The sequence below is a fragment of the Phytophthora parasitica genome, assembly GCF_000247585.1.
Source record: "Phytophthora parasitica INRA-310 unplaced genomic scaffold supercont2.1, whole genome shotgun sequence".
Classification (NCBI taxonomy): Eukaryota; Oomycota; class Peronosporomycetes; order Peronosporales; family Peronosporaceae; genus Phytophthora; species Phytophthora nicotianae.
In genome coordinates this window covers 3,668,697-3,696,386 of record NW_008634126.1, presented here as the reverse complement: position 1 = coordinate 3,696,386, position 27,690 = coordinate 3,668,697, and the positions used below count along the sequence as shown (strand labels likewise).

General features: G+C 50.1%; 10 protein-coding genes and 1 pseudogene across 16 annotated transcripts; 7 read left to right on the top strand and 4 right to left on the bottom strand.

Annotated features, from left to right (window-relative positions):
- Window positions 1–68, top strand: PPTG_20506 (annotated as a pseudogene). Its single transcript has one exon. The product of its transcript is annotated as a tRNA-OTHER (tRNA).
- A 2,435-nt stretch (window positions 69–2,503) lies between these two features.
- On the top strand, window positions 2,504–4,963 carry PPTG_01006 (hypothetical protein). Its single transcript, XM_008892600.1, has one exon. The coding sequence runs from the start codon at window positions 3,064–3,066 to the stop codon at window positions 4,159–4,161; it is 1,098 nt and encodes a 365-aa protein (XP_008890848.1). The 5' UTR covers window positions 2,504–3,063; the 3' UTR covers window positions 4,162–4,963.
- Window positions 4,964–4,996: 33 nt separating this feature from the next.
- PPTG_01005 (hypothetical protein) lies at window positions 4,997–7,713 on the top strand. The gene has a single exon (XM_008892599.1). It carries the CDS (start codon window positions 5,215–5,217, stop codon window positions 7,582–7,584), a length of 2,370 nt encoding a protein of 789 aa, XP_008890847.1. The 5' UTR covers window positions 4,997–5,214; the 3' UTR covers window positions 7,585–7,713.
- Window positions 7,636–9,332, bottom strand: PPTG_01004 (hypothetical protein). 4 transcript variants are annotated; one of them, XM_008892595.1, is made up of 4 exons: window positions 8,990–9,332; window positions 8,793–8,897; window positions 8,530–8,733; window positions 7,636–8,446 (listed from the first exon to the last, which is right to left on the bottom strand). In XM_008892595.1, the coding sequence occupies exons 1-4, from the start codon at window positions 9,296–9,298 to the stop codon at window positions 7,787–7,789; spliced, it is 1,278 nt and encodes a 425-aa protein (XP_008890843.1). In that variant the 5' UTR covers window positions 9,299–9,332; the 3' UTR covers window positions 7,636–7,786. The 4 variants fall into 4 exon arrangements, with proteins under 4 accessions (XP_008890843.1, XP_008890846.1, XP_008890844.1 ...); XM_008892598.1 differs by having other exon boundaries at window positions 7,636–8,481; window positions 8,619–8,733; XM_008892596.1 differs by lacking the exon at window positions 8,990–9,332 and having other exon boundaries at window positions 8,793–8,941.
- Window positions 9,321–11,067, top strand: PPTG_01003 (hypothetical protein). Of its 3 annotated transcripts, XM_008892592.1 has the most exons (7): window positions 9,321–9,515; window positions 9,612–9,661; window positions 9,751–9,829; window positions 9,896–10,014; window positions 10,110–10,342; window positions 10,408–10,690; window positions 10,756–11,067. In XM_008892592.1, exons 1-7 carry the CDS (start codon window positions 9,451–9,453, stop codon window positions 10,836–10,838), a joined length of 912 nt encoding a protein of 303 aa, XP_008890840.1. In that variant the 5' UTR covers window positions 9,321–9,450; the 3' UTR covers window positions 10,839–11,067. The 3 variants fall into 3 exon arrangements, with proteins under 3 accessions (XP_008890840.1, XP_008890841.1, XP_008890842.1); XM_008892593.1 differs by having other exon boundaries at window positions 9,751–10,014; XM_008892594.1 differs by lacking the exon at window positions 10,756–11,067 and having other exon boundaries at window positions 10,408–10,727.
- A 24-nt stretch (window positions 11,068–11,091) lies between these two features.
- Window positions 11,092–11,768, top strand: PPTG_01002 (hypothetical protein; the record flags this gene model as incomplete). Its single annotated transcript, XM_008892591.1, has 3 exons — window positions 11,092–11,139; window positions 11,201–11,445; window positions 11,522–11,768. 3 exons carry the CDS (start codon window positions 11,092–11,094, stop codon window positions 11,766–11,768), a joined length of 540 nt encoding a protein of 179 aa, XP_008890839.1.
- Window positions 11,769–12,289: 521 nt separating this feature from the next.
- Window positions 12,290–12,799, bottom strand: PPTG_01001 (hypothetical protein; the record flags this gene model as incomplete). The annotated part of the gene is made up of 1 exon (XM_008892590.1): window positions 12,290–12,799. One exon carries the CDS (start codon window positions 12,797–12,799, stop codon window positions 12,290–12,292), a length of 510 nt encoding a protein of 169 aa, XP_008890838.1.
- Window positions 12,800–13,216: 417 nt separating this feature from the next.
- PPTG_01000 (hypothetical protein) lies at window positions 13,217–13,765 on the bottom strand (the record flags this gene model as incomplete). Its single annotated transcript, XM_008892589.1, has 2 exons — window positions 13,217–13,492; window positions 13,589–13,765. 2 exons carry the CDS (start codon window positions 13,763–13,765, stop codon window positions 13,217–13,219), a joined length of 453 nt encoding a protein of 150 aa, XP_008890837.1.
- Window positions 13,766–16,618: 2,853 nt separating this feature from the next.
- PPTG_00999 (hypothetical protein) lies at window positions 16,619–18,952 on the top strand (the record flags this gene model as incomplete). The annotated part of the gene is made up of 1 exon (XM_008892588.1): window positions 16,619–18,952. One exon carries the CDS (start codon window positions 16,619–16,621, stop codon window positions 18,950–18,952), a length of 2,334 nt encoding a protein of 777 aa, XP_008890836.1.
- Window positions 18,953–19,495: 543 nt separating this feature from the next.
- PPTG_00998 (hypothetical protein) lies at window positions 19,496–20,336 on the top strand (the record flags this gene model as incomplete). Its single annotated transcript, XM_008892587.1, has 2 exons — window positions 19,496–19,883; window positions 19,951–20,336. The coding sequence occupies 2 exons, from the start codon at window positions 19,496–19,498 to the stop codon at window positions 20,334–20,336; spliced, it is 774 nt and encodes a 257-aa protein (XP_008890835.1).
- Window positions 20,337–24,023: 3,687 nt separating this feature from the next.
- PPTG_20823 (hypothetical protein) lies at window positions 24,024–25,943 on the bottom strand (the record flags this gene model as incomplete). Its single annotated transcript, XM_008893022.1, has 5 exons — window positions 24,024–24,055; window positions 24,603–24,716; window positions 24,983–25,082; window positions 25,178–25,219; window positions 25,857–25,943. 5 exons carry the CDS (start codon window positions 25,941–25,943, stop codon window positions 24,024–24,026), a joined length of 375 nt encoding a protein of 124 aa, XP_008891270.1.
- Window positions 25,944–27,690: the final 1,747 nt, after the last annotated feature.

Sequence of the window (27,690 nt, the reverse complement as noted above, 5' to 3'; positions counted from 1 at the left end):
CCATAGCTTAGTGGTAAAGATCTCGCTTCATAAACGAGAGGTCGGTGGTTCGATTCCACCTGGCAGCAAAACTCAACTCAGTACTAGTATATTGACTTTCGGTCACGCTCACTGGGGGGCTCTCACAGAACTGCACAAATGCGGCCGACGGGTGCCACCGAGTGAACTTGATTGACCGCCAGTATGCTCAGTACGATGAGTCGGGTTCCCCTTCTGATAAGGATTTGGGATAAGTGAATCTCGCTAAAATCTAAAATCACAGCGGCCCCAGGCATACAGAGGGATATCGTATCACTGAATAGTAGGAAATACTTGAAAAGTACATTTTAGTCCGATGTCAATAAAAATAGGTACCATCATGCAAAACCGTAGTAGAATGGGCACAATGTATTTGATTAGAATCTGTAGAAATCAAATAGGTATTGTTTTGTATGTAGATCAGTATTCAGGAGATCTCGAGGCCACGGAAGCACCATCCCAGGCTTCAGAGCCTGGGTCACTGACAACTAAATCCGAGTCCGAGTCCACTTCGAAGTCCGAATCCGAGTCAAACGCCGGAGCAGGCTGAGCTGGTGCATGGGCAGGAGCGGTGGTTCTGCGGTTGGATATATCGTTGATGAGTCGAACGTATTCCCTGCTTTGAGCTTCAATCACGCTGATGAATGAATTGGGTCACTTCCGGATGCGCAACAGAAAAAGCGTCGTTGAGCGTCCTGTTGTAGCGTTCCAGAGGGTTGTTGGTTTGATTTACAATGTCTTCGCCCAACGATTGGTGTTCCACCATGCCGGAACAATTTTTTTGATCCAGGTTGTCTTGAAGTACTTCCAGAATTTCGTCCTGTTATCCTTAGAGTACTGAATTCCTTGGTATCCACAGCTACGTTTGATCATGCGTCGAACATCTGGAATTCCACGAAACACGATGTCGACAAGCCGGATCACAGTAAGTCGGTCACTACAACCGTCAAGCATAGCCAGATTCACCTCGGCCTCGGTTATCTTCAACTTCAACATTTTCCGTCGCAGCGCTTGCTTGAAATGAAACAAACAGCCCACAATTGTAGAATCAGGAAACTGGGTCTTGACGGCCTTGATGCGTGCGTACTCAAAATCACACACCACGTGAGCTGGGGCTAACTTCTTTTTGGATGAGACGAAGATTGAGTGCAGCAAGTGCTCGTAAACATGAGATGTCTTCCCCGTAGTCAACACGTACCAAATTGGTAGATACGGATCCGAAATTGGGTCGTAGAGCATCAAAATTACCAGTTGGTAAAATCGAATAGGCACACATCGGTAGGTGGCATCGATGAAGATGGAGCACTGTCGTTGCTTGATACGGTCCATCAGCTGCGGATGCGCCCACTTAATGATGCGTTGTAGGACTTCGTCTTCGTAGTACGCATAGTGAAACTGGAAAAACTTGAGACCAGCCGAAATCTTCACGTCACAAAGTGGTTCCATCTCCAGGCGCCCGAAAATGTCGTGACCAAAATGTTTAGTGCTGGTCCTGTACAAACGACCCAAAACTTGGGTTTTGGTCGCGCCTTTGACAATGACATTGTCGTCATCGAGAAATTGGTCTCGTACCATTCTCCATACATCGTTCGGGGGTAACGTTACATCACGAATCCCAATTTGGTCCGTCGCAAGCAGCATTTGCTGCTTCCAGTTGACGAAAACTGGTGGTGGCCCCGACGGAACTTGACGCATTTCTGGGACGCAATTTGGTTTATCGATTTATTTAGTGTATTGAAATATTGAACTGTTCGGATTGGTTACAACAAAGTTAATATTTATATTTACTGATTAAGAATGCATTATGATAGACGATAAGACTCTACCTGCCTGTGATGATAAAATTTGACCGTTGGTTGACCCTTGGCGAGGGTTAAGGAGAGTTGATCCAAATTTGACCCAAAAAGCGAGTTGCGCAGGATTTGACCTGCACCAAATTTGACCCAAAAAAAAATCTCCGATTTTCACTTTTCTTCTATACTTATAAAGGTTAAAGATTTTAAATTAAATTTAGGGTGGCCTTCCCATCTACATACTGTAAATGCTTTCGGATCGCGTCTTGTCAGGGAAACGGGGCTCAAGTGAAGTATCCAAGCAACCTCTTCCAAGTCTTTTTAGTGCGACGGATAATTTTGCATACGCCTACGAGTTTGATAGTACAAGTTGTTTTGGAAACACGCATGTTCCCTAGCAAGGAAGAACCGAAATTAGCTCCCGTTTTGGACTTCAGTAAACTGAGGTAAACAGCAATGATTCCCTCCCCCCGTTTGAATGTGCTGTAATGTACCTAATGACCCTAATCGAAGAACTCGCGTGCTTGAAGCCACGCGTGCTGCAGCCAATCTCTCACTGGTCGTCTATGTACAGTTGCCGCATGTGACGGGTCAGGTGTAGACGGACCACAAGTACCGTAAACGAGAACCGTGCTGCCAAATTCGATAATGCTAATTATTTGGGCCAAATCATTTGGCATACATTCCTGTACGCGAGCGGCGTGCCTAATAACGCAGGTCTCTGTGTGCCATCCTCACAAAAGCTTCGCCAAAGATTCAAGGTGACCTGATGAAATGGAGCCAGGTGCGTGGGATTGCAGGATGTCTGTCTTCCTGCGCAAGAGGCGGCTCTTGCGCGGGCCGCTTTTCGCATAGATAGATCCGGGGCGGGCGGAGCCAGCAAAGACGAGCTGATTCGAAGGCTTCCAAGACGATTGCCTTGTCTTGTCATGGCGGTGGCAGCGCTGAGAAATCGCAGCAGAGATCCACAGCCCCATCCGAATTTATTGGTGCTTGGGTCCGGCTACAAAACGCTTTTTGTAGTCGGCAGCAGGTCGGCTCGAACGGGATTCGGCTGGCAAATACCAAAAACGTTGTATCATTTTATACGGGGAATGCTGTAAAACAGGTAATTGCCACCGGCTCCTTGATTCCCGCTGGCCAATTGCATGGCGTCGTTTTTCAAATGGCTCCTGAGTGTTTGGTGGCAAGATCAAGGCACTTTCGGATATCATAGCTGTTGCGTGGAAGACACTTGCTACCTTGGAAAGACATGGGCGAGACGCGACTCGAACAGGAATTACCGGCGGGTACCTGCAAGAAGGAGGCGACTTCCGTCCTCTGCAAGAAGCGTTCGCTGCGTCGGCGCCTGGTGGACAGTCGCTGGTTATTCAACAATATCCACGTTGGCGAGGTACTCATCGACTGCCGCTCAAGCGCGAATTGTCTTGCTAATACGGTGCTCGGGTCCATTAATGTACCTCCGCCGGAGCACGACAACTACCTCACTTGCAGCGAGTACGTCGAGAACTTGGGGCTATCGGCCGCCAAACGCTCGCTGCGCGATATGCTGCTTTTCGCAGACGAGGAAGACGTTTCGAACCCTGAGTCTTGGCTGCACAAGCTGGAGCAATTCTTTCTCGATGAAGGACGCGCTGCCAGCATTAAAGTGCTCTGCGAGGGCTTTGCAGAGTTCCACAAGCGCTACCCGTTCTACACGTCGCTGGGCATCGTGGACGACGGAGTGCTGCATAGCGGTGAGCACCAGGTTTCGTACCCGAATGAGATCGTCGACAATTTTTTATTCCTCGGGAATATGTGGCAGGCACAGTGCAAACAAGTTTTCCTGGACTTGGGGATCACGCACGTGGTGAATGCAACGCGCAAGGTGGACAACGTCTTCGAGAAGGACGGAGTCAAGTACTTTAACGCCAAGCTGGACGATAAGCCTGACGAGAACATCACACAGTTCTTCAACTCTACGTACCAGTTCATCACACAAGCACAGCGCTCGACGACTGCGGATGGCAGACCCTGTCGGGTACTAGTACATTGCACGCATGGAATCTCCCGGTCGGCGACACTTGTGATCGTCTACGTCATGCGTACATACCATTGGTCGTTGGCGCAGGCGTTCAACTTCGTGCGCTCAGGCCGCGGCGTAGTTGTCCCGAACGAAGGCTTTTTGCGTGCGCTGCTGCGAGAGGAGCGACGGCTGTTCCACAACAAATGCAGCGTTACAGAGGACGAGCTCGATCTGTTGACGAGCGGCAGTCTGCCGAGCCAGCCAGCAAGGCTGCAGCGACGGACTTCTCCGTCTCTAGAGCTGGCAGCGGAATCATCGAAGGACAGTCAGTGCTCCGTCATGTGATCGACCGACTAGTAGTAAACCTTTTTTGTAAGATACTCGTTAGAAGCAACAATCTGTACCCTCAGAAGTGCAAGATGGTATCGAATCTGGCGCGAATCTCAAGTACATGTGTCCCGAGTTACAATGTCGTCTTGGAATAAAGGGTAGCATGGTATCAGAACCGTCTGAAAAGGATGTGCTCTCTGTTACTGCAGTTCTTATGCAGCAACAAAGCTGAACATGCAACAGCAGAGAGCGCGGTTGACCATCTTGATGCTTCCACACTGTTGTCGACGCCTCCCATCTTGTGAGCGGGACGGAAACGCCGTTTCAAACGGGTCCAAACCCGCGTCCCACATGTACAGGAGTCGCTCTGCTCAGACAAACAGGCCATGTAGCCACTGTTCAACTAGGTACTTCACTATACGTTGAAGTACACGCATGTATACCCAGCGGAGATAATGTTGGCTATTGGCACGCAGCTTTCGACAGCGGCTTCATGCTGAAGTTCAGCTGCTTCGCCTTCACGCTCGTCCAATCCCCGTGATTGCTACGCATTATTTCCTGTAGGGCCCTACTTGGGCGTCCATGCTCAGAATTGGCCGCTGCTGTTGCCGGTGCATACAGTTGCCGCGCAATGCACCACGGTAAGTTACAGTGTAACTTTAGCGTGGAGGAAGAAGAGGCGAACGAATTTACTTGCGTAATGTATGGTCCATAGTGTTAAGAAAGCCGGAGATTGAGCTTTTTCTTCCGAGGACTTGCTTTTTCTCCGAAGACGTCGGATGAATTCAATTATATATAATTTGAAAGGTACTATGCCCATCCAATTTGTATTTTTTCACATGGCTATTCCGCTCAAGACGTCCAGTTATAATGTGTGTTATCATAATTTAGAGGCATCATAGGCCCCATCCTATCTCGCGCTTGCCTGGCTTTGCGTGTGTGCACTGTGTAGTCTCCAGCAGTTATGAACCAGACCGCAGGCTCCGGATCTCTGCCACTTGCCTCCCCGCCGCGGTGTCCCCCAGCAACGCATTCGCCTACCGAAGCGGCAAAGAAGGTAACCAGCGAATGCCAGAGGCGCCGCCGTCGGCATCAAACACCTATTCTATCGCTAGCCGCCCAGCACCGACCACACGCCGCGGCGTTACGCCCTGCAGCGCCTTGAACCAGCCAACTGCGTGTACCAGTACGATTAGTGCGAATACAGAGCAACAGCATCTCGGAAACGGCATGTCGGTGGGCGACGAGAGCAACGGTAGCGGTAGTAGCAACAAGAGCGCAGCGACAGACGTCACTAAGGACGATGCAGTCGTGGACGGCACCTGTCCCGTTGAGGAGAGCGAGCCTGTGCCGCCACCTCGCAAGCGCCTCGTTCGCCGCGGCGAAGTGAACTGCCGTTGGCTATATAACCAGGTCCAGGCCTCGCGCGGCATGATCCTCATCGACACAAGGACCCGAGAGGAGTACGAGAAAGACTCCATTCCGTCCGCTATCTCTATCCCTCCCATGAAAGGCTGCAAAACGCTAGAAGACGTAGAGAGCGAACTACTTGAAGAGCAGCGGTATTTGTTTTCCAGTAAGAAGAGGAAACTACGCGACGTCGTTCTGTTCGGAGACGCAGTGAAGAAAAGCTCAGCGGATGATGCGAATGACTCCAAGACCTGCAAATGGCTCAGGAAGCTCGAGAAACTCATCATCGAGGACGGACTTGTAACCAGTGTCAAGTTGCTGAGTGACGGCTTCCTCACGTTTAAGTACCGCTACCCATTCTACACCACTTCGGCAATGCTAGACGAGATTTCGGGGCAGTTGACGCGAACCAAGAGCGGTACTCACAACCTGAACTATCCCAACGAGATTCTGGAGGGTTTCCTCTTTCTAGGCAATATGTGGCATGCGCAGTCCAAGCAGGTGATGTCCCATTTGGGTATTACGCATGTTGTCAACGCCAGTCTAGACGTGGGTAACACGTTTGAGAGCGATGGAGTTAAGTACCTGAACGTCACCATTAAAGACCGACCGGAGGCAGATATTGGCTCGTACTTCGACGCCGCTTACAGGTTCATTGAGTCCGCCAAGCGTACGCAGCATGGCCGAGTTCTGGTCCATTGTACGCAGGGCATTTCACGCTCGGCCACCCTTGTTATCATGTATTTAATGCGCGCCAACAACTGGTCGCTCGTCACGGCTGTGAATTTCGCCATGGCTAGCCGTGGTGTCGTCTATCCGAACCAAGGGTTCGTCAAGTCTCTTATGGTGGAAGAATTCCGACTATACAAGGGCAACAGCATCACACCGGACGAAGTAGACACGATGTTGCAGAACTTGATCCCTGATCGACCTGTGCCCCTGCAGGTCCACTCGAACAGGACGGAAAATTGCTCTCGCTGCCGCAAAATGTTCTCGTTGCTGGAGTGGAAACACAAGTGCAGTTACTGCCGCAAGGCCTTCTGCAGCAAGTGCACCAACACACGACTGGCCAATCCGGAGCGCGAGAAGAGTGCAGCTAGTAATGGCGCGATCGATGAGCAGCGACCGCGTCGTGTGTGTCAAGTGTGTGTGAGCAGGTTGTGGCAGATCAACCTCCCGCGTTCGCGCAAGGGTCTCCAACCTCGAATGCAGCGTTGCAAGCACTTGAACGTAAACAGTTTATCGACATTTGGACGCACAGTGTGCATCTCGTACTTTGAGGGAACAGAACCTCAGGTTATCATGGACGTGCTGAAGATTCGCTTCGGTGTCAAGGAGAACCAGATTATTGACATTTCTCGGGATGATGGCGAGCCCATTCGCACTGTGGAGGAGATCGTGGGACTGCCGGATGAGGCCGAGGTGTTCGTCTCGGTAGGTAAAGCCGGCAATATTCAGGAATACAGCCAACGCGGAACCAAGCAGCTGAACGGGTCATCTACGCGGTACGCGAACGGTAATCACCGTCAGCAATACGCGCGCCATCACCAACAGGAGCGTACGCGCCAGCAATTCCGACGGGAGCTGCAGTCGCCTCGTGACCGATTTTTCCGCGAGCGTAGTTCATCCGAGGGCATTGTTGATACGCTACAGCAAATCGAGACGTCCGGTCGTCCCCCTGATGCCCCTCGTACGCGGTCTTTCCAAATGGAGACGTGCAATGTCGAGGCGAATACCGCAGTACCCTCAATTGAGGACCCCGAAGTGGCAGAGCGGAAGTTCCGCGAGTTGTGGAAGCTGTCGTTCCCGTCCATGGGCCTCATCGAGCGTGCTGCTCTACTGAAGATCAAGCGACCGGAAATTCTTATGGACGTAATGCTTGGAATGAGCAGTCTCTCTTGTGGCGCGCTGACACTGCAGGAGTTCAGCCAGCGCCTAATTGAGTTGGGATATGCTGACTCGGATCGCCAAGCCGTGATTTCACTCCTGGACACAGCTCGACGTGCCACAGGACGTGTGGTGGGCTGATTGCATGAATCTTGAGACGAACTTATATACTAGAAAAAAGAGCGACGCATATTGAAGGCCTTGGTAGGATAAGTAATTTATTTTGAAGCTGCTTCATTTCCTTTTGAGTCGCTCCCACTTTAACTCGAAGTATGGATAGTGCGCACGTGCAACGTACGTTGCTCACATTCCATCCGCTCTATCCGTGAGTTATTGGAGCGGTCTACTTATTGTCGCTAGCCTGTGGGTAAATGTACTCTGTACCCTCCATTTTTATCCGGCAGCGATGAACTGTGAGGGTGAACTGCAGCTTGGGTAGTAGATTGGTGGGACTAGAGTGTCGAGGCGTCGGTGCTGGTGTCGGTGGGTTTCTAGTAGATCCGTTGAGAATAGTCGAGATGGCGAGTGCTGCACCGACCGTGAGGCAGCACTTGTGCGACCAGTGGAAGCCGTCAACGCCATACAGCAGGTGAACAAAGAGGCACATCAAGAGAAAGCCGATACTGGAGCCTTCGTCCACCCACTCGACCCACTTCGGTAGCCCTTCTTGAGTGCTTTGAGTCTTAGGAGACTTCAACTTGGTCTCCTGCGATAACACTTTGCATGTTACCGACACTTCGATCTCGGTAGGGAACTCGGCATCGGTCACTTCAATCCAGCAGACACGCCCCGAATCCCAGCTGCTCATGAGAGCTTGAGTACCAATACGACCGAGACCTCCATCCTGCAGAAGTATGACGCATGCTCCTCCTTGCGGGATTACACCGAGGTCCAGCTTCTCGCCCCACTCGGTCCGTCGCTTGATTACCTTCTCAGCAGGACGTCCATCTCGCTCGCTCACGTGAACGACTGAGACCATGGCAACCCGTGGTGGCGACGCTTCCTGTTCGTTCGCAAACAGGAGCACGCTTTTATACTCTAGTGAACAGATCCAAGATAACAGGCGCCGTAAGACGACCAACTTACGAAATGGGAGAAAAGCTCATGGTTGCGTGCTAGCAGAGTGGGGCTAGGCAGCGCCTCCGGGAAAGGGACAGAGCTCGAAGGGCACTCACGTTTATTCGCCTTCCCCGATCGAAGCACCTTGCGCTGCTCTTCAATAGCGATTGACCAGCTCTCGCATGTTGACGCCTCTCGAACCGGCGTCCGCATCAGATACAGCCGGTCCTCCTATATCAAGGCAGTTAATACTCAAGAATTCCATAGTTTCAGCTCAATGCAGTACTTACTGTGCAGATCTCAAGGTAGTAGTGCTCTACTCCCGGCTCTGCTGTCGAGTAGGGCGCTTCGTCCTCCGGCATGGCGCGTACCCTCGTGATGGAGGACAGTGCGATCTAACAGACGTATAAACCACATATTATCGTTAGCTGGAATTGCACACGTTCCCTGGTTGTCTTCACCAATTAGTCTTGACCGTACTACTTACGTGACCGCGTTCCTCTCCCAGTAGCTCGAACTCGGTGGCCTTGCGGTAGTAGTGCAGCGTCTCGGGTGTGAGAACGAAGAGACGCGAGGCCCAGCCACCGCGCACGGCGCCGTCGCGGCGCTTCTCCAGCTGGCCGCAGAACAGAACGCGACCGTAGCCGCCATACTCAAGCTCTCCAGGACCGCTCACGAGGCTCATGGATGATGTGGAAGATGGCAGCGAAGGGCGCGTCGACATCGTTGCAAGGAGGAACAGGTCCAGATGTGACGATGACACACCACAAATTGTTTCTATTTGGCGATGCATCATTGGTTGAAAACTAAAAATAATCTGAGAATATCTGAGTCTGCGACAGCAGTGCTTCAAGGCGCGTGTACCATGATTACGGTACCCGTCGTCAAGACGGGGGAGATGAAGGCATTTTCACATCTGGGAACTGAGGATTTCTGACTGCAGACACGATGCTGTTCCTCGAGTCGGAGAACAAGATTATTAAGGAGGTGCTGGAGGGACGTCTGGGGGAGAAGTACGTGTTCTTGTGGTGGCTGGACCACTGCGCTGCAGGCGCTGTTTGCATACTCCTTTTGTTGCTGACTTTATTCCTCTTTTTCACAACGTTCAGAGCGCCTCGCCCCGTGCAGCCTTTGGAGATCCGTCTGTGCGACTTTGACGGTGAGTTTAGCAGTACAATACGTTGTACAGGCGGGGATTTAAATGGAAATACGAGGAGCAGAGTACTGACTGCTTGACCGTAATTGCAGACGTGCAGTATGACATGTCGATCGTGGACAACCTCCTGACGGTCTCAATGGCCTACCCTCCGTACAAGTCGCTGGAAGGGTGCGTGCGCTGCAATTGAGAAGGAGAAAGGGACGCAATGCAATTCTAATTTGTGTGGTTTGGCAGATTGGGTGCCAAACAAATGTTCGCCGCGAGATACCCGGAATTTCAGCTTGTCGCCCCGAAGGCAGGTTTTGACTTTTCACTGCAGGTGAACGTGGACGTGATCACTCCCGCCAATGCTGGTGCGTGTATTTGATGCAGTATTCTTTAAGCTTGAAGATATGTCCCTGCTCGTCTGTTAACCGATGAATGATGTTGCTTGCCCACTTCGATTCAGCGTCCTTCATTGAGCGTATCTCGATCCTGAAGCGCAACATTATGGGTTCTCCATTTGAGCAGTGCTTTGAGGCGCTTCAGAACGGCAATGCGAGCACGCTTGGCCCAGTGCAGATCCCGTACCGTCGTAACGAGACGATTTACGTTCTTCCTCAAGCAGACCGTATCGTCATTGTGTACTCGGTCTGCTTCGAGGACAAGACCGACCAGGCTATCGCTCGTGTCTTCTTGCAGGTATGCTACTGGTTTTAGGAACGGACTTTGTCAAGCACTGACTAGTGATGTGGCTTGCTATATAGGAATTTGTTGACACCCGGCGCACGGTGAACAACGCCCCGCCTGTTGCTTTTGGCAAGGACCCACCGCTTGAGCTGCGTGGTGCTCCAGGTCTCCGTCACTCGCCTGACTTGGTGGGCTACCTTAGCCTTGCTATCTTCCCTACCCACGTGGACACAACTGAAAAGCGCGTCAAAGCAGCGACCCTCGTTCAAGGTCTGCGCAACTACCTCCACTATCACATCAAGGCCTCCAAGACGTACCTGCACATCCGCATGCGGAAGCGTGTGGACCTGCTGCTGCAAGGTACGTCGTCCGTGTATTAGCTTGGCTTGTTTCATCTATTGACTAACGAGTTTGTTGCTTTTTAGTGTTGAACCGTGCACGTCCCGAAAAGGACCAGTCCAAGACCCAGAAGAAGACCATCACCGGACGAACTTTCGCACGCGCTTAGACTATGGATGAAGATGGTTGCAGGATCACAAGGAGACAAAACCATCTTTTTGTCGCAGCGATGCATCTAGCATTTGCCAAGAGAGAGTCGACAATATACAACATACCGTCTCCAGCAATCGTCAGGATACTTCAACTTGGACCGAGTTTTATTTTCGGTGATCGAAAAGCAAATCAATTTTCGGCGGTTATAGCCTTTCATTTTTGATTCTCAACCTCATACTAGTAGTACAAATAATGCTCCTCTCGCTCCGATGTCGCGCGTAGCCTCGCGCGACGCTGCTCCGCGGTCTCTGCAGCCAGTTTGCAGCCTTCAGTTCTTCTACTGTTCCTGCTGGTGAAGAGGCTGCCGCAGTTGTACAGAAGAAGAAGGCCCCACAGCAACCAGTAGTGGAGACGACATGGAACACGCTGGTGGTCGGCGAGATTGTGGACTTCCATCTGCACCCTCAAGCGGACCGTTTGAACGTTTGCGCCGTCAACATCGGTGACAAGGACGATCTGCTGCAGATCATTTGCGGCGCCCCTAACGTGCGCCAAGGCGCACGCGTACCCGTCGCTAAAGTAGGAACGCGCTTGGCCATCAAGGAGCCCGAGACCGGCGAGCTGTACGTTGGACCATACCACACTAGTAGTAGCTACAGCACTTTGCTCACCTAATCATTCTGTGGATGTGATATGCAGCAAGAAACTCAAGATCAAGAAGTCCAAACTGCGTGGAGAAGTCTCGCAAGGTATGATCTGCTCGGAGGCGGAGCTTGGACTGACGGATGAGAGCGACGGCATTCTAATCTTCGAAGACGATGCTGAAGTGGGAGGCCTTGTGTTCGAGTACGGGACAATTGCCAGCCGTCTGAAAGCACGCGGAATCTCCGTCCCTACTCCGGAACCGAAGGCCACTCCAGTTCAACCTGAGCCAACACAGGAATAAGCTGGAGGAGGTTGCAGTTGGTGTAGTGATCGATACAACCACCGAAACAGAGTTTGCGGGCTTGAAAGGTAGAGCTATCCATAGAAATATACGTGTGTGGAAAAGCAAAACTGGTTCGTTGTCTTCTTGGTATTAAATTGAAAAGGCTCGTGAAAATGGATGAGAATGAAGAAGTACAGGCGCTTGACGACAGCAAAAATGCTCGAGCTGCCGATAAAATACACACAAAAGAAAAACCAGCTGCCTCTGGCTGGCCTTGGCTCGAAACTTGACGCAATACACCACGATGACACAGACGAGAAGAGTTTCTATAGCACTCCGCCACCTTGTTTCTCTTTGCTATGCGACGCTTGCTCTGGAGACTGGTTCTTGGGGTGGTTAGCAGCACTGGGGATCGTTCTTATCAGAAGAGGGCGTCCATTCACAACTTGGTGACTCGTTTACTGGATGGAGGAGGGAACACAGCCCGTCTTTTAGTCGCGGGATGCTGTCACGTTTACTCTGGGAGCGAAGAAATGCATCTACCGCTTCTGCGGCATGTTGGCTACCCCGTCGAAGAACTCGACAGTCTGGTTGCCGACAGTCACATGTAAAAATCCCGTGGGCTGCTTGTTCTCATAAATAGACAGCTCTACCGGCGTAGGGACGCCGGGCGACACGTGTAGCACTTCTGTCTGTTGGTGGGGAATATCCATGGGAGGAGGATGAGGCTGCTGTGGCTGATACATCTTGTTCATCATAGACTGCATATACATACTCGACACGTTCTGCTGGTTGCTGTACACTGGCGATGATAGGCGCATGGCATTAGACTCGGCGTACATTTGCTGTTTGCTCAGAAGGCCGAGTGTGGCGCCCGGCGGCGCTAAGGAGGGCGGTGACGAGACCTCCATCTGATTCTCCATGGCGTAGCCACCGTATCGGAACTGCTGCATTTGCATCTGCGCGGCGGCGTCAGCGTTGGAAGTGTAATGCGTGTGTGTGAACGGGAAACGCGAAGTGGACGGCGCGCCGCTGTATATGGTAGCCATGTCTGTCTAAATGTGCTGGGTGCTCTTGGGTCTGGGCTTACGAGCGAGCTCTGTTGGCAGGCTGACCGCACACTGAGGCTTCTTCTTGTTTCTTGCACTTCTTGGGCTTTTTGACTATGGGCTTGCGTTTTCGGGCATCGGCGGTTCAGTTCGACGGTATTTTTGGCCAATACGAAAGGAGGGAGAGGCGGTTGGGGCAAGGTGATTGGCCTCAAAACAACTATTTTTAGAAGAGGAGTGATGGTCGCTTGATCCATCATCAAAAATCGCATAGGGATCTGTGGCAACCTTCGCTTCTTTATTGCCTACCTTACGTTATGTTCCTCCTTTATGCCGAAACGGGATTTTCGAAATCAGAAATTCGCGACATGGCGGTGACAGGTTGTTGCAACTGGCAAGACCATCTCTGACGTCGACCTAGAGCCCAAGCTCGCTAAGTCCAGGGTGATCGTCAGGCCGACGACCCTGTGGCCAGTGGAAGCGGCGATCCTTCTCGTCGATCGGGACGTCATTGATGCACGCGAAGCGTTTGGCCATGTAGCCCTGAGCGTCGAACACCCAGTTCTCGTTGCCGTATGCGCAGTACCATTGCTGTTTCTCAGCATCGAGCCACTCGTAAGCGAATCGCACGGCAATCCGGTTGCCATCAAAGGCAAACAGCTCCTTGATGAGCCGGTACTGTGACTCCCGCTCCTATTTGCGGGTCAAGAAGGCCTCGATTTCCCCACGCCCGTTGATGAACTCGGAGCGGTTGCGCCACGCGCTGTCGATGGTGTAGGCGAGGGCGACTCGCTTGGGATCGCGGGAGTTCCAGGCGTCTTCGGCAGCTCGCACTTTCAGGGTTGCGGTCTCGCGCGTGAACGGGGGTACCGGCGGTCTAGCAGCCTCACTCATACCTCTGGCAATGGTTATCTTCGTGGCCGCGACGCAATCGAACAGACTCACAGCTCGGCGAAGAATCAGCATTTTTTGATGGGTCAAAAAATGAAGTGAAGCGATCCTTTGACGATTCCGTATACAGATTCCGCATCAACTCCTGAAACTAAGGCTGCTAAATACCCCTTCAAAATAAATATGTTGGACTAACTCGTTTTAGTGAATTGTTGTGAAGGCCACGTTGATATCAACTGTCCCTTTTAATTTCATACGGCGAATAAGATATCGAAGTTGGAATGGAATCTGTACACGCCTTTATTTGATTTGCTTCTCTCATATTCTCTTGACGTGGGTCACATCTGAGCATTTGTTTGGTCAACATTCTCGATCAGTATGTACAATTTTGACCAATGAAAGTTCTTATTGCACAGAGTCAGGCCAACAAAAACAAATTTGGAAAGGAAGTGAATAGGATCACAAACCAAAATGCACAGCCGGGACGAGACAAAGACGACACGACGACCGTAATTTACTGCGGCTTCGTATTTTACATAAATTACGGTCTCGACAAAAATCTGAAATTTGGAAAAACGGAGGGGAGATTTGCGCACGTCCTGCGAGCCTTTCATTCCAGGAATCCGTTGCCTCACACCCCCACACCCCTCCCTCCTTTGCGTGCTCCGGACGCGTGCGATCGTGCGTAGACAGCCAGATATCGCCTGCTACGGCAATATTCACGACGATTATGAGCGACAGTGACGACATATCGGTCACGAACGGGTATGACAAAAGGAAACCGCTTGTACGAAATGCTAGCGATTCGAGCGACTCTGGGCTTGGATCTGACTCTTCTGACAGCGAGGCAGGAGCAGTGAGCGAGACAGCACCCTCGTTTCAACGCTGGCACGACACCTGGGATGATTTCTTCAAGAACTTACGGCAGTACGAGGCGGAGACGTCGCAGCTTTATCGTATTCGCACTTGTACAAGGGTTTCTACTCGAAATGACAAGATTAGGAAGAAGAAGAAGTGGAGGGAGGGCGATCTCGTGCCTGAATGCTTTGGGGACTACTACAAAAAGCTGCTCTGTACGCATGGGTGGGGTACGAAACCTCGAGGGGACGGCACGAGAACTGGCCACATTGGTCGTAGTACTGGGTGTGGTGTTAATCTATCTGCTACGGTTTCTCGCTGTCCTACAACCAATAGCTGGAGAATCTGTGTTACTACGCACAACAGAACCCACAACCACCGGCTTCGAAAGGAAGTTTACGCGAACTACCCTTCGACAAGGCGTGTTACGGATCCTGGCGTCCTCGACTTCGTGGACGAGCTGGTCAAGGCCGGTGCCAAGCCAAAGAGGATTCTCAAATATCTTCAAGAGACGACGGGTATCGTAACTTTTAAAGTCTATTATGCTCTGTGTTAAACTGAACTGTGCTATTGTTTTGTGCAGGTAAGCGCGTGATACTGCGAGATGTCCACAACTTGGTGCAGCGGCTAAAAGCCAAGCGACGTGGACAAGCCACCGTTGAAGAAAGACTGGAGGCGGTGCTGAGGAAATTTTGCTCGTATCGAGGTAACAATGCCACGGTGTTCGTTGACGAAACAAAGACAACTCAAACTATTACCATCCAGAGTCGGCAAATGAAGCGCTTCTTTGAAGCCTTTCCGGAGGTAGTAATGCTGGACTCGACTCACGGAACAAACGCTTCGAAGTATAAGCTCTTCAGCTTCATGATTGACGACACGTTTGGGCACGTAAGTACTACCGAAGATTAATGATCAGTTGGTTTCTGATCGGTGACCAGTTGGCAGCTGGGTTGCCGCCAGTTGGTAATTGGTTGGTCCGCTGGTTGGTGATCTATCGGTTGTTGGTTGGTGTTGTTGGTGACACGCGAACGTAACAGACTAACGTCGATGTGCATTTCTTAACAGGGACAATACATTCAGCATTCGCTGATAGAAAATGAGAGTCACGCTTGCATGAAGGATGCTATTGAAGCCTTCAAGGGTAACAATCCCACCTGGGATCGTATTCGAGTGTTCATGATTGACAAGGACTTTGGCGAGCTGAGTCTTTTGCAGAAGGAGTTCCCCTTGGCTCGAGTCTTGATCTGCCACTTCCATTTAAAAAAATACCTGCGCACTGAGATGGCAAAGTCGGTGTACGGTGGGCGTAACGCGGTAGACGTGGATCGAGTGGAGGATGCTGTGGATATGATGGTGACAGCAAAGGACAAGGACGAGTATGACCGAGGCCTTCGATATATGTACTACATTCTGGATGGTTTCGATGAGCAGAGCGAACTACCAAAGCCGAATCACCCTCTTCTTGACTATTTTATGCGAAATTGGCATTCTTGTAAGAAGATGTGGACTATGTACGAACGAGGTCACGTTGCGCATCTTGGCAACCATACTAACAACCGGTATGTACGTCTTCATTCCTATTATCGATAAAATCTAACCCTTTGGGTCTTGTAGTCTTGAATCTGCGTGGGGATTACTAAAGGAAATTCTGAAACCCGAAATGGAACTTGACGAGTGCGTTGAAACGCTGGTCTTCTTGCAGTCGACGGCGGAGCTGGAGTATGCGTCTCGGTTTAACGTAATTGGGTCCCGTCACTACCATGGAGCGGATGACATGTTACTTCGATTAGCAGGATTGGTAAGCCCACACGCGTTCGAGCTCGTCCGTCAAGAGTATGATCTTCTCAAGAGCGGTGTCTTGTACTATGAGGGTGGTTGGTTACAAGACGGTATCGTCAGACTGGAAAGCCGAAGAACAGGACGCGAATACACAGTTAATGTTTCGGTAAGTTGAGGTGAAAATGGTTTAATTACTGTCGGTTCGATGACTGACACCTTTTTGTTTATGCACAGACATTTTCATGCTCCTGTTTCTTTATGCGTACTCTACTGCTTCCATGTCATCATACGATGCATGTCCGTGCTTCAATGCAAAAGAAGAAAATAATCCCTTTGAACTACATTCATTCACGATGGTTACTACAAGCAGAAACCAACCGTCCTGAGGAGGACGAGGCTGATGAAGATATTTCATGCTCGTCGCTACGAGTCCAGACATCACACATGCGATCCGTCGAGCACGCAGTGTTAAATGGAACGACAAAGTGGAAAACGGCCATGGACATTGCCGGGGGCGTCGTTGAGGCAATGAGCTCTCATGGCACACGAACATTCCTTCGGATGACAGAAGTGTTTCGTGAGTTTGGAGAGTGCGTACGTGAAGGAGTGGTGCCGACTCTGATGAAGCCTCAAACTACTTCTGTCGAGAGTCTACTTAGAGCACCCAGTGGAGATTTTTATGTGCAGCACGACACCGAACTTGCAGACAGCGACAGCTCATCTGTACCGCCAACACACGAGGCCACCAATACAGCGCAAAGCAATACCACCGTGGATGGTTTCAATGTGGAAAGTGACTGTGGAGATTCGATTAATGGCGAAAGTGAGCAGCTACCAGATGAATGCGATCGACTACTAGCTGAAACGAACCGAATAATTACCCGAGTGCGAGATATGGTATCATCGGATAGCGACAACGACGATACGGAATTGTTCGAGCTTGTTCAACCCGGAAACAAGAATACACCTACCTCACGCACTCTAAAATCTGCCAAGATCCAGGAAACCAACCAGTCGGTGGTCATCACCAAACAGTCGGGCACCGCAACCAACCAGTTGAAAACTTCAACCATCCAGTCGGTGTCTTGCGCGGTCCAGAAGCCAAGCAACACATTCGATTTAGTGGACAAGGCTGCAGCATCGGAGTTGTCACAGTCGGTGAACGACACCACATCTTTGGCGGAGAAATCCGTTCCATTGGTGGATACTACCAACGCCGAACCCAATCACTCGGTGGATGACGGTAACCAGTCGGTGAGAAGCAGCAACCAGTCGGTGAGAGCTGGAAGAGAGTTTGCAGACCAGCCTACCGAAGCCACGTGTCAACTGGTACTTCGAAAACGCCGGTCAAAGGAAAGGGGTGACAGCAGTCCTGGTGACAGCTTCAGTCATGAAGGTATCTCAGGGGAGTTTCGCGTTAGCACCAGTGTGAAAAGCAAAGGAAGGCCAAAAATTAGGCGGAAACAAGCTCGTGAGGCGAAGAAACTCCGAATGGATGAGTCTATTGCAGAAGCAAAAGCTCTTGTTCAAGGAACGTTAGTTCCAGAGAAGGATCTGGCACTTGTGCGTAAGACATTGGCATGCAGTTTCAATGTTGAAGATGCTTTGCCGGTCCTTCACAGTATCGCCAAAGTTGATGCGCCAACTTGGAAGGCCACCTCTATCGTGCAGCTTGCACGAAAGCAGAAGGTCCACAAGAAGGTCACGATTGTTTTTCCGAAGAACTACGTTACCAAGTGCATCGCAGGTATAAATATGTATCGGAAGTCCTTTCCAAGCGACGATGAAGCTGGCAGAATGGGGGTATCTATCAAGAAACTTGGCACATTCACGGAGAAAGATTTGATCACAATGAGAGATTGGCATGACGAATCTCCGAAGTTTGATGCTTTTTGTGATCTAGCAGCGTGGATCAGAGTTTCTCGCTTTGCCCGAATTACACTTCCCAGTCCTCTCAACAACTGTGTCACGGTAGATTTGCAAGCCTGCGCAAAAAGATTGGAGACCGTGAATTTAAAGACTACTATGGACACAAGATTTGGACAGGTCGGTATCGAAGAGATGGCATTCTTCAGGCGATCGGAGTGGCTAGACGATTCGTGCATGAAACTTGTCATGAGCCACCTCATGGACCAAGATCAAGATGAGAATAAGAGGAGCTGTATTGGTGCTGTCAACCCGCTCTACGCAAGAGTTCACGATGAAGCAATGAAGTTGCAAGTGATTGGAAGCTCCCCTCTCCGGTCAAGCAACCGAATGATTCTGGTGCCGGTTTATCTCGATGGACACTGGGCAGGTGTTGTATTTGACAACGCCAAAAGTAGAGCCGTGGTGTTCGACCCTATGCAGACGAACAAATACTACAACCAGGCCTGTACAGTCATCAAAAAGTACTTTGGAAACTACTCTTCGAATCTCAAATTAGTCCGCCAGCACGCTCCGCGACAAAAGGATACCAATAGCTGTGGGCCGCTGGTTTTGCTGTTCTTCGAGTGCATGGTGCGAGGAATGGCAGTCCCAAACGTGGCCAGAGAGCAATTAGCGTATTTGCGATTTCGATATCTTTTCTTGACTAGCAAGGGGGTATTTTGCAGAAGCCCAGACACAGCCACGAGCGAAGAGTAACTATATCAATACATATCATTGCGTGCTCATGCATTATTCACGTTGTGTTAGCTACTCAACCTCGGGGGTCCATCGTACATCAACTTTGGCGACAAGATTGATGACTAGATCCATTTCATTAAGTCTTTCTCACATACGCGCAACATTCCAGCGGCATGCCTACATTCTCTACAAACGATCTCAGTTTTAGAGATTTTAAATCGTACCTACGCGAGATTAGTCGTACTTATGCGGATAAATTACGTACTTAAGAGGATATATTACGGGTTACCAACCAAAACCAAACTGGTTGGGGGTTTGCTGGTAAGTCGGTTGGTGAAAAACGTCCCGGCTATGCAAAACAGTCGGTGATCCTAACACGAGCCATTTGGAAATCTTCAGCCATCCTTTCATCATATAGATGATCACGTTCATATTATTTTTTAAACTCAATGGAGCGATTTCCGCAGACGCCCTGAGGTTTCTAAGTCGTCACAACAAGTAAACGAACCGACTCTGTAGTTGATGGAGAATTAAAACCCAACGTCCACACCTTCTGGTTCCATGCTGCCAGATGTAGACCCTCCGTCAGCTTCCCGCATCGGCGGCCTGTCTCAAGATCCAATCCGGAATGAAGTTATCGTTGAGGACAGCATCGTTTCGTGTTTGAAGTGTGAGAAGACCATCCATACGTCCGGAAAGACTGACGTCAAACGAATAAGCTACCGCATCACCAAGAAGTCTCTTAAATTAATGTGGTTCAACTCGACGGGAAAGGAGTTCAATAAGGTATCGCTTCACTCTCTGGCTACTGCCCTGCGTATCCGATATTGTTCCGAGGAGACAGCAGTTGGTAGCCTACTCGATGGCTGTTACGAAGACTTCTGTTCTGTGATGACGCTAAAGGCCGCCAACAGGAGCTGCACTGTCCTTTCTACTCAGTGGACCAACGGTAAGATGGTGATCAACTAGGTCTTAATATTCGAAACATGACGGTGTCATCGAATCTGTGTATACAGGCTCAGATTCGCTTGACGCACCGTACTTTGATTCGGATATTAAGTGCGTGATGGCCAAGCTCCCATTTGTGACAGTGGCCGCAGTAGTGACGGACAACACCGCCACAACCTTTTTGGTCTGGTCGAAACTAGTACAAAAGTGTCCGGAGGTGCTCTTCCTCCTGTGCATTTTCAACGCGTTGCATCTGGTGGTGAAATATCTCGTACAGAGTCTTCCGTGGTCCGGAAAGCTTGATGAAAATAGCTGTAATATGGTGCGCTTTGTCGCTAGCCAGTTGCTGTGGTTTGACCTCAAGCGGCTCCTGCATATGGAAGGAATATCAGCTCTCGTTCTGCCGGCCGACACGAGGTGGAATCTATTGAAAATGCTTCGGTCGATTAACTAGCAGAAAATACCCTTCAAGCCTTCGTCACGTCACAGAATTTTCTTTGTGAGCGCAACAAAGAACAAAACGCCAAACGATGTCATCCATTCGACACTGTGGTTACCGAGACCTTCGTGAAGCAACTAGAGAAGGCACTCGCTATTCTGAGGGTGCTCTCCACTTCGAAGATTTTTGTAAGAAACCCAAAGCTACCAACCGATGTATTTCGTATATTTCTGGAGCTTCCTGAGAAGTTCAGCGAGCTGCTAATCCCAGTGTCGGAACTCGGAAAGATCCTCAACGACCGCTTCACCAGCCACAACCAGCCCTACACATGGTCGCAATTAATCCGCGGCACACCACGCAGCAAGCTTCAAGCGCATTGACTCCGGTTTGCTGGACATATTTGCCAGCTGGCAGGGGTGGTCAAACTAGTTAATACAGCAAAATAGTGTTGGCAGCGATGCAAATTGGATCGTCCGTGGATGTCGGTTAGAGGTTGAAGCCTTCAATGGAGAACCGTTTGCGGTTAAGAGTCTGTGTGTAAAGCGACGCTGGTGTTTTTCCTTGAGTGGGAAGACGATGCGAAAAAAAAAAAACATATCGTGGCAAACGGTCACTGATTTCGAGCGTGTGTACGCTGAATCCGCGTGGGATCTCCAGTCCACTAGATGTCGTTGAAGCGCGAGCAATCGACTAGGACAAACCGTCGAATCCGCGGTAAGTATCTACCTATAAGTCAAATTTATAATCAATCGCTAAGGTATTGCTGGGTATTGCGGCGCGTGCGGTTCTGAGACACCAGTTAGCCTAGGGTTCAGAGTAGCCAAGCGCAATTTTCCTGTTAATACGATTAACCCCTTCATTCCTCTATTTGACACTTGGGATGGGTGAGTTACCCCATTATTCCAATGTTCCATTATCCAACCACCAATCCACCCTTCTCCCCTCATTTAAACCTGCTGTTGGCAGGACACTTATCGCCAAGTCCAACCCTTAAAAATCCATTGAATGGTGAAAGGGCTTTACCACGAGCTGAGACCATGTTTGGATCTTGATTGAAACACGCACCATAAAGCGAACGCATTGTTTCAGCCTTGCCAAGATTTTAGAATTCACCCCCTTTCTCGGCCTATGGCTACCATTACCACTTCGTTTAAGACGAAGACCCCTATTGTGGTAACATTATTGCTTTGCCACCGGATCCGCTGGCATATATCGGGGTTGATTCAATTAGAACTGACAGACGAGAGCAAATAGGTCCGATTCTGGCTATTTCTGATCAGACTTTGGATCTCCACCATCAGGGGGACGTCGCTTTCAGTTGACCATGCCTACCACGACTTTATGCGAGTTAGTATATAGATAATTAAGATGTAAATTTCTAAATCCATGCGTACTGAAGCGTGATTGTGAAGTAAACGATATTATGATTGTTTGTGGCAGCTAGATTAGGCGCGGTCGTTGATAGGAGGTGTCCTAGTAAATGACTTTGGGAAGTCCACTTTGGCCTCCAACGGCGAAAATTCTGGCACACCATTGATAATTTCGAGTTTTCAGCAACATATCCGGCCCGAAGTAGCTACTTTACTTACCACTTTGTTCTATACGGGAGGCACTCAGCAAATCGTATCCAAGATATTAGATCTCGGACCATCCGTTTTGCCAAAATGGATAAGAACCACAATACATGTACAGAATAAACTATGTCGAGCCATACTATATACCACCTTTTAGCTAATTAGTACGCACAACGGTTGTCAGGCCGTAACCCTATCTCGTCGCATACATGCCGCTTCTGCACTGTGCATAAGGTCGATGAATACACACCAGAAACTACTGTCCAAAGCGGGGTGGTCGTGCTTGTGTAAGCGCGCATTGTGTTAAATAACTAAGAACTGACTTTTGAACTCGAATCGTAGGGCGGCTACACGTACTTATTTGCGGTAGATTGTTGGCTGGATTCATTAATGTAGTTAATGTTCGCCCTATGCCAAGCCGTCTGTGCTCTCGAATATCCTCTTAATATGTCCAACATAGTATAGCCAGATACCATTATGAAAGCAAAGCCGCTCCCTTGTAAACGGTGGTGACACGCTGTTAACGGTTCGGGGCTTAATTTTCAGACGTCAGTGAAGCATTGTGAACTGCGTCCTCACCGCTCCTGCTTCCGCGATCACTATATCAACCATACACCCAGTAGTTAGCTCAATAGCTTATAAAAATCCATCCGGCTGCTAAGTTAAAAGTGGCAGCATAACGGCCTCAAATACGCGCATTCATCTCACCGCCACAAACTGTCTGCTACGGTCCTCTGTCTTTGAATAAGTTGATCGTGTGCTCCCCTTGCTAAAGTATCAAACAGAACAGCCGAACACTCAGTAGTTAGTGCGCACGACTTCGAAATTTCGACAATCTCCCAGTATTTGCCGTACGTTAGGTTAAAAAGTGACTAGTGTGTGTTCACAGTCAATACCTACCGTAGAACTTGTTTAGAACCCCATCCCTCAAATAAATACCCCCAGGTGGTGGTGAAATTTATTACAGTCACACCCAGTACTAGAAGCCCCTTTCAAATACTACCCCATCTGTTTCTGTCACCACACAGAAAAACGATTTCTAGTTTGTTCTAGATCAACCGTATGCTAGATTCGAGACCTTCGTCCGGTACAACTTAAGCTCTGTTTGGAAATAGCAACGGGGCGTCTACCTTACACCAAATTGCGAAGAATGCCAAGAAAGGAACTATTCATGCTGCAGCGATCAAGTTCAAAGTCGACCGCAAATGCATTCGGGATTGGGTAGCGCAACATAACGCTGGTACTTTCGAGGAGGTCTCGCTAAGCAGCTATCAAAGAAGTGGCGTCGGTCGCCGCATTATTTGTGAGGAGTTGGAAATGTTTCTCATCAGCGAAGGTCGTGAAGCCCACCGCAAGTATCGTCGTGTCACTCAACACCGAGTAGTCGAAATGGCAGCGGATACTTTTCGCATGTTAGCGGAGCGCCTAGCCTTACTCTTTCCAAAGAATGATTCCATTGTTTTCTCCCCCTACACATCCTAGTGTTGCGCAAGACTACCAATATGCCAAAGTTCACCAGTGCTGTCATCGCCGCTCGTGGGGCAACTTCATCTTAGACCTGTGTACACCCGTCCATGAGTACAAATTGAGCCACATTGCACCATTAACTGGACTAAACGGCCGTGTTTACTGACCACGCTTGAACTTGTGGGTACGGGCCTTTAATACAGAAGGTTATTATACGTTGTGTGCTGACGAGAATAAATGTAAAGTAGAAAAACAAAATCATTATGAGAACGTGCACATGGTCCAGTGACTCTGTGGTAGAATCTACGACTGTTGACTATACCCGAAAAATCTTGTCGAGAACGCGAGAAAAACCGTGGATCTTGCATTGTGTGTCAAATAAATACAAAAGCCCTCGTCGAGTATAACCGTAAAACCTTGGCCATAATACACGCATAAAACTTTGTTGAGTATAGCCGAAAACCGTTGTCGGAAATACCCGTAAAGCCTTATCATAAATAACCGGCAATCCGTTGAGTCAGGTTATCTTCAGACAAATGGAAGATACGACCCAACACATGGTCGCTGAAAAGATTGAACTCACCGTGACAGTAAAACAAAATGGATGGGGTGCGACAGAGGCAGCAATAATATTTGGCATCCCATACACCACGTTACTGGGTTATTTTGGCGCTGAAGAAGTCCTGTTTTCAACTAAAATCAACCCAACGTCAAAATAAGCAACGCCGCGAAGGTCTCTCCCAGACGAACGTGTTTGAAATAGTGGTGGTTAAGCTAGGCAAAGAGTAGGCTGGGTTGAATGAAAAAAATGTCGCGCACAGAGATTATTGCGGAGTGTGGAATGAAGATTTCAGGAAGGCCGTTGGAGCTAATGACTTTCCCGATTCATCACGCAAATTTGCGGTTTTTATATTTGTATACCCAAGAAAGACTAAAACACCCAGGTTACAACCAGTTGTGCTGCCTGGTAAGCGACCCAATACTTAAGGATCTAATACGTCACAAGAAGCGGTATCGAGTTTACCCGAAAAGACCCAATACCAGGTGTAGACTTGTATCCCCAAAATAAACACAAGAGCAAGTATAGAGTTACCAGAAAAAACGCAGAGCAGGCGTCGAGTTCGGTTAAAAGGAATCAAATTTACCAGCCTCAAGTAAGAAACTCGGCAGTAGGGAATTTCCTGTGGAGGTACATGAGGAAATTCTCCAGGGACGTCTACTCCTAAGCATGTGTACAGACCTTTGACGCGAAAGACCACCGCTATATCTTGCTTCAAGCCTGATGAAACGTATGAGCTTGGGGCAATGCAGAAGAACTTGGTCACCCTGAATCCCGGTAATTGGTTGGATGACACTGTGATATCATTTTGTATTCGAGAGAGCACGCCTGTCAGCGACACACATTCAAACTTGATTTCAAGTTATTTGGTACTATCTTCGATAGCTACAGAAGAAATCGGGGCAGCTTGGTTGCGACATACAAAGCATCTCTGCACGATTTACGTACGATTAGTACCGGACCGTTATCGTCCCAGTGTTCTTGAACCTGCACTGGAGTATTGTCGTGATACAGAATCCGGTCCTAGCTGCAGAAAAGGTGAAACCCTATCTGCTGCTTACTGACTCCTAGTAATATCACGCGTCCCAAGAAATCGTCGAAATCTTTGTTGGGTATTTCAATCAAGAGGCCGTGAACAAGTACCGAAAGAATATGTCCCGTCTGTGACCAAGTGAGTGTAAACGTCTCCCTCTCAGTGCAATAGCGACGGTGCATCATCGCCCACTATTACCTTCGTGAGATGGACCGCGCCGTACTCCGATACCAAGCACTCTACTTCTACTCAGCATTGGTACAATCTGTAGCGTTCACAAAAAGGTTAAGGTTAGTCCGAACATCATTAGCATGCAGAAGAAGGACATCATTCTCAACCACCACATGTTGTAGACAAACACCGAAGACCAGTAGCATTTATATCAACGAAGCACGCTCTAAATCAAACAATTACATTCGCTTTAGTGTAGCGATCATTGCAAAACATCCAGCAGGTCGACGCTCCGACGACGCATTGTCCAGACGGTTGTCTTAAATCTTCTGTCCTTGGACACGTATAGGTTGTGCTAGTAGTCAGTAAGTAAATCCATCCCATAAACCAACAGATAAGAAATGGTAACGGTTGAATTTGAACTAACATCGCCCTGCGCTCTAGCCATCGAGCTACGTTGTCGTCAGTGTGTGTGCGTGGAGTGGGGGGGGGCGGTGTGGCCTTAGAACGCGAAGTGAAGGTTTACACAATCGGGTGGAAAAAATAGAAGAGTGGGCCCGAAGCCTTGTTGTAAGTAACAGTAGAGTGACTACGTGTGGCTTGAAAACGCCGACGGGTTGCGTGTCAGCACACAACATTGTGGAGCGTTACTGTTACGGGCTCAGACCGGTACCGATGTACACTAGACGACTGGGAAGGTGTAAGTGTATTGAACTGTGAATGTTAACTACCGAAACGGCCTCGACACTCGAGGCCGTCACAACCAGTGGATACGCGCACAGCTCTGATTGGTCACCGCGATGGAGCGGTGGCGACATTGTGTGACAGTTCCTCTCAAACCTGAAAATACGTGGAGACTTCGGTGATGACAGCAATCGAGGACCTGCAGCGCAGATAGCAGGCTGGACGCAGGAAGAGAACCAGCAGCAGGATCAGACGCCAGCGGCGGATACGCTGGTGTCCTTAGGCGCCGTCGGTTTGGTGAATGCAGTGACTTCCGAGGCCCGTTGTTAAAAGACGAGATGCGGAGCTGGTTTCAGCGGTGGCGCGGCGTCCGAGGCAAACGCGTCACAGTGCCTCATATCGTGACGGAGGAGTAGCTCGGCTGCGCTTGGACTTCCTTCATGGAGCGGTGGAATTGGGAAACAGGGCCTATCTTCTGGAACGCCATCGTGGCACGTGAGGCCACTTACGAGCGCATGTCGGTCGGCATTCTGGCAGCTCGTCTCTGCGACCTGTCGTGGGCGACGGACCGGCAGTACTGTTACGTTCATTACCTTGAGGGCTGCCCGAATTGTCGCGGCTTCAACCTGCCGCGACCATATGAGTCCGAGTGGCGCCACTACGTCCGAGACCATCCCCTCTCCGAAACGGAAGAGCGCCTTATCGGCTGCTACCGTCGTCGCCCCTACGAAGCTAGACACGGCTCGCTACTGCGCCTGCAGCAAGAGCCGCCTCGTACGCCCCCACACTTTCCAGCACGTCCACCAGCAGCAGAGCGCGAGGTTCCCATCTATCGTCCATGGGATCCAGCCAGCGGACGAAAAATCGACGGTGATCAGGAATTAGAGCATCGCGGCGTAGTTATCGTCGTGACGAAGGATGGCCTCCACAATATGCCGGATATTACCAGCGTTATCCACAAGCACAGGGCCGTCTCCGGGTGCGACGCGGTGAGCATCTTTAGTCGCGTCCCAACGCGCTTAAGGAGCTCCGACCAGAAAGAAGCAGTGAACCGGGGATTTCGATCGGACACGATCGAGGTGGGCAGGCCGTGGTGGCGATACACGGTGTCGACGAAAATCGCCGCGGGCTGCTGCGCGGTGATCGTGGCGGCAGCCGGAGTGAGATGCACCATCTTCCTAAAACAATCAACGAAGACGAGAATGCCGGAGCGGCCTTGGGCGTCCTGGGGTAGCCCAAACACGAAGTCCATGCTGATAGATGACCAAGGCTCCGAGGCGACAGGCAGCGGTCGGAGAGGTGCATGTTTCGACGAATTTGGCTTCACGCGCTGACACGCCTCATAGGAGCGGACCCACTTTTGCACCCACATGTACATGTGTGGCCAGTAGTAGTCGCAAGGCAGCGACGTGAACGGCTTTTCGTGACCAAGGTGGCCGCCACTGGGAGTATCATGAAACTCGTGAATCAGGCGAGCGCGGAGGCCGTCGTCCGGCGGGACGACGACGCGAGGAGGGTCCAAACAGTCAACGCAATAGGTGAGAAGGTTCCCATCCAGCGTGTAGCTGTCGACGCTGGAGCGGTGAAGCGGAGATAATTGACGCCGAGCCGCGGCGGACGGGTCCTTCATGTACTTGATAATCTCTACACACGCATGGTCCGACTCGCACGCCGATGCTACCAGGTCACGGAGCGGGCAGGTTGCTGTAACAGCGACCGCGGCCAGCTCCTCTGCGACGAAAACTGCGCAGTTGCTGTCATCCTCGTCGCCACCCGCGTGGCGACACGACTGAACATAGTCTGGTCGACGCGACAGCGCGTCGGCGAGGATGTTGGGTTTAGTGAACGACGAAATTGAACTCGGGGAACAATGAGAGCCAG

What these genes read in the sequence shown, in the direction of transcription:
- PPTG_01006 (XM_008892600.1), top strand. Translation starts at nt 3,064, where the DNA reads ATGGGCGAGACGCGACTCGAACAGGAATTACCGGCGGGTACCTGCAAG.
- PPTG_01005 (XM_008892599.1), top strand. Translation starts at nt 5,215, where the DNA reads ATGCCAGAGGCGCCGCCGTCGGCATCAAACACCTATTCTATCGCTAGC.
- PPTG_01004 (XM_008892595.1), bottom strand. Translation starts at nt 9,298, where the DNA reads ATGATGCATCGCCAAATAGAAACAATTTGTGGTGTGTCATCGTCACAT. An exon ending in TGGGAGAGGAACGCGGTCAC is followed by an intron (nt 8,898 to 8,989) that starts GTAAGTAGTACG and finishes TACGTCTGTTAG; the next exon opens with ATCGCACTGTCCTCCATCAC. An exon ending in ATGAGCTTTTCTCCCATTTC is followed by an intron (nt 8,447 to 8,529) that starts GTAAGTTGGTCG and finishes GCGAACGAACAG; the next exon opens with GAAGCGTCGCCACCACGGGT.
- PPTG_01003 (XM_008892592.1), top strand. Translation starts at nt 9,451, where the DNA reads ATGCTGTTCCTCGAGTCGGAGAACAAGATTATTAAGGAGGTGCTGGAG. An exon ending in CCGTACAAGTCGCTGGAAGG is followed by an intron (nt 9,830 to 9,895) that starts GTGCGTGCGCTG and finishes GTGGTTTGGCAG; the next exon opens with ATTGGGTGCCAAACAAATGT. An exon ending in GATCACTCCCGCCAATGCTG is followed by an intron (nt 10,015 to 10,109) that starts GTGCGTGTATTT and finishes ACTTCGATTCAG; the next exon opens with CGTCCTTCATTGAGCGTATC.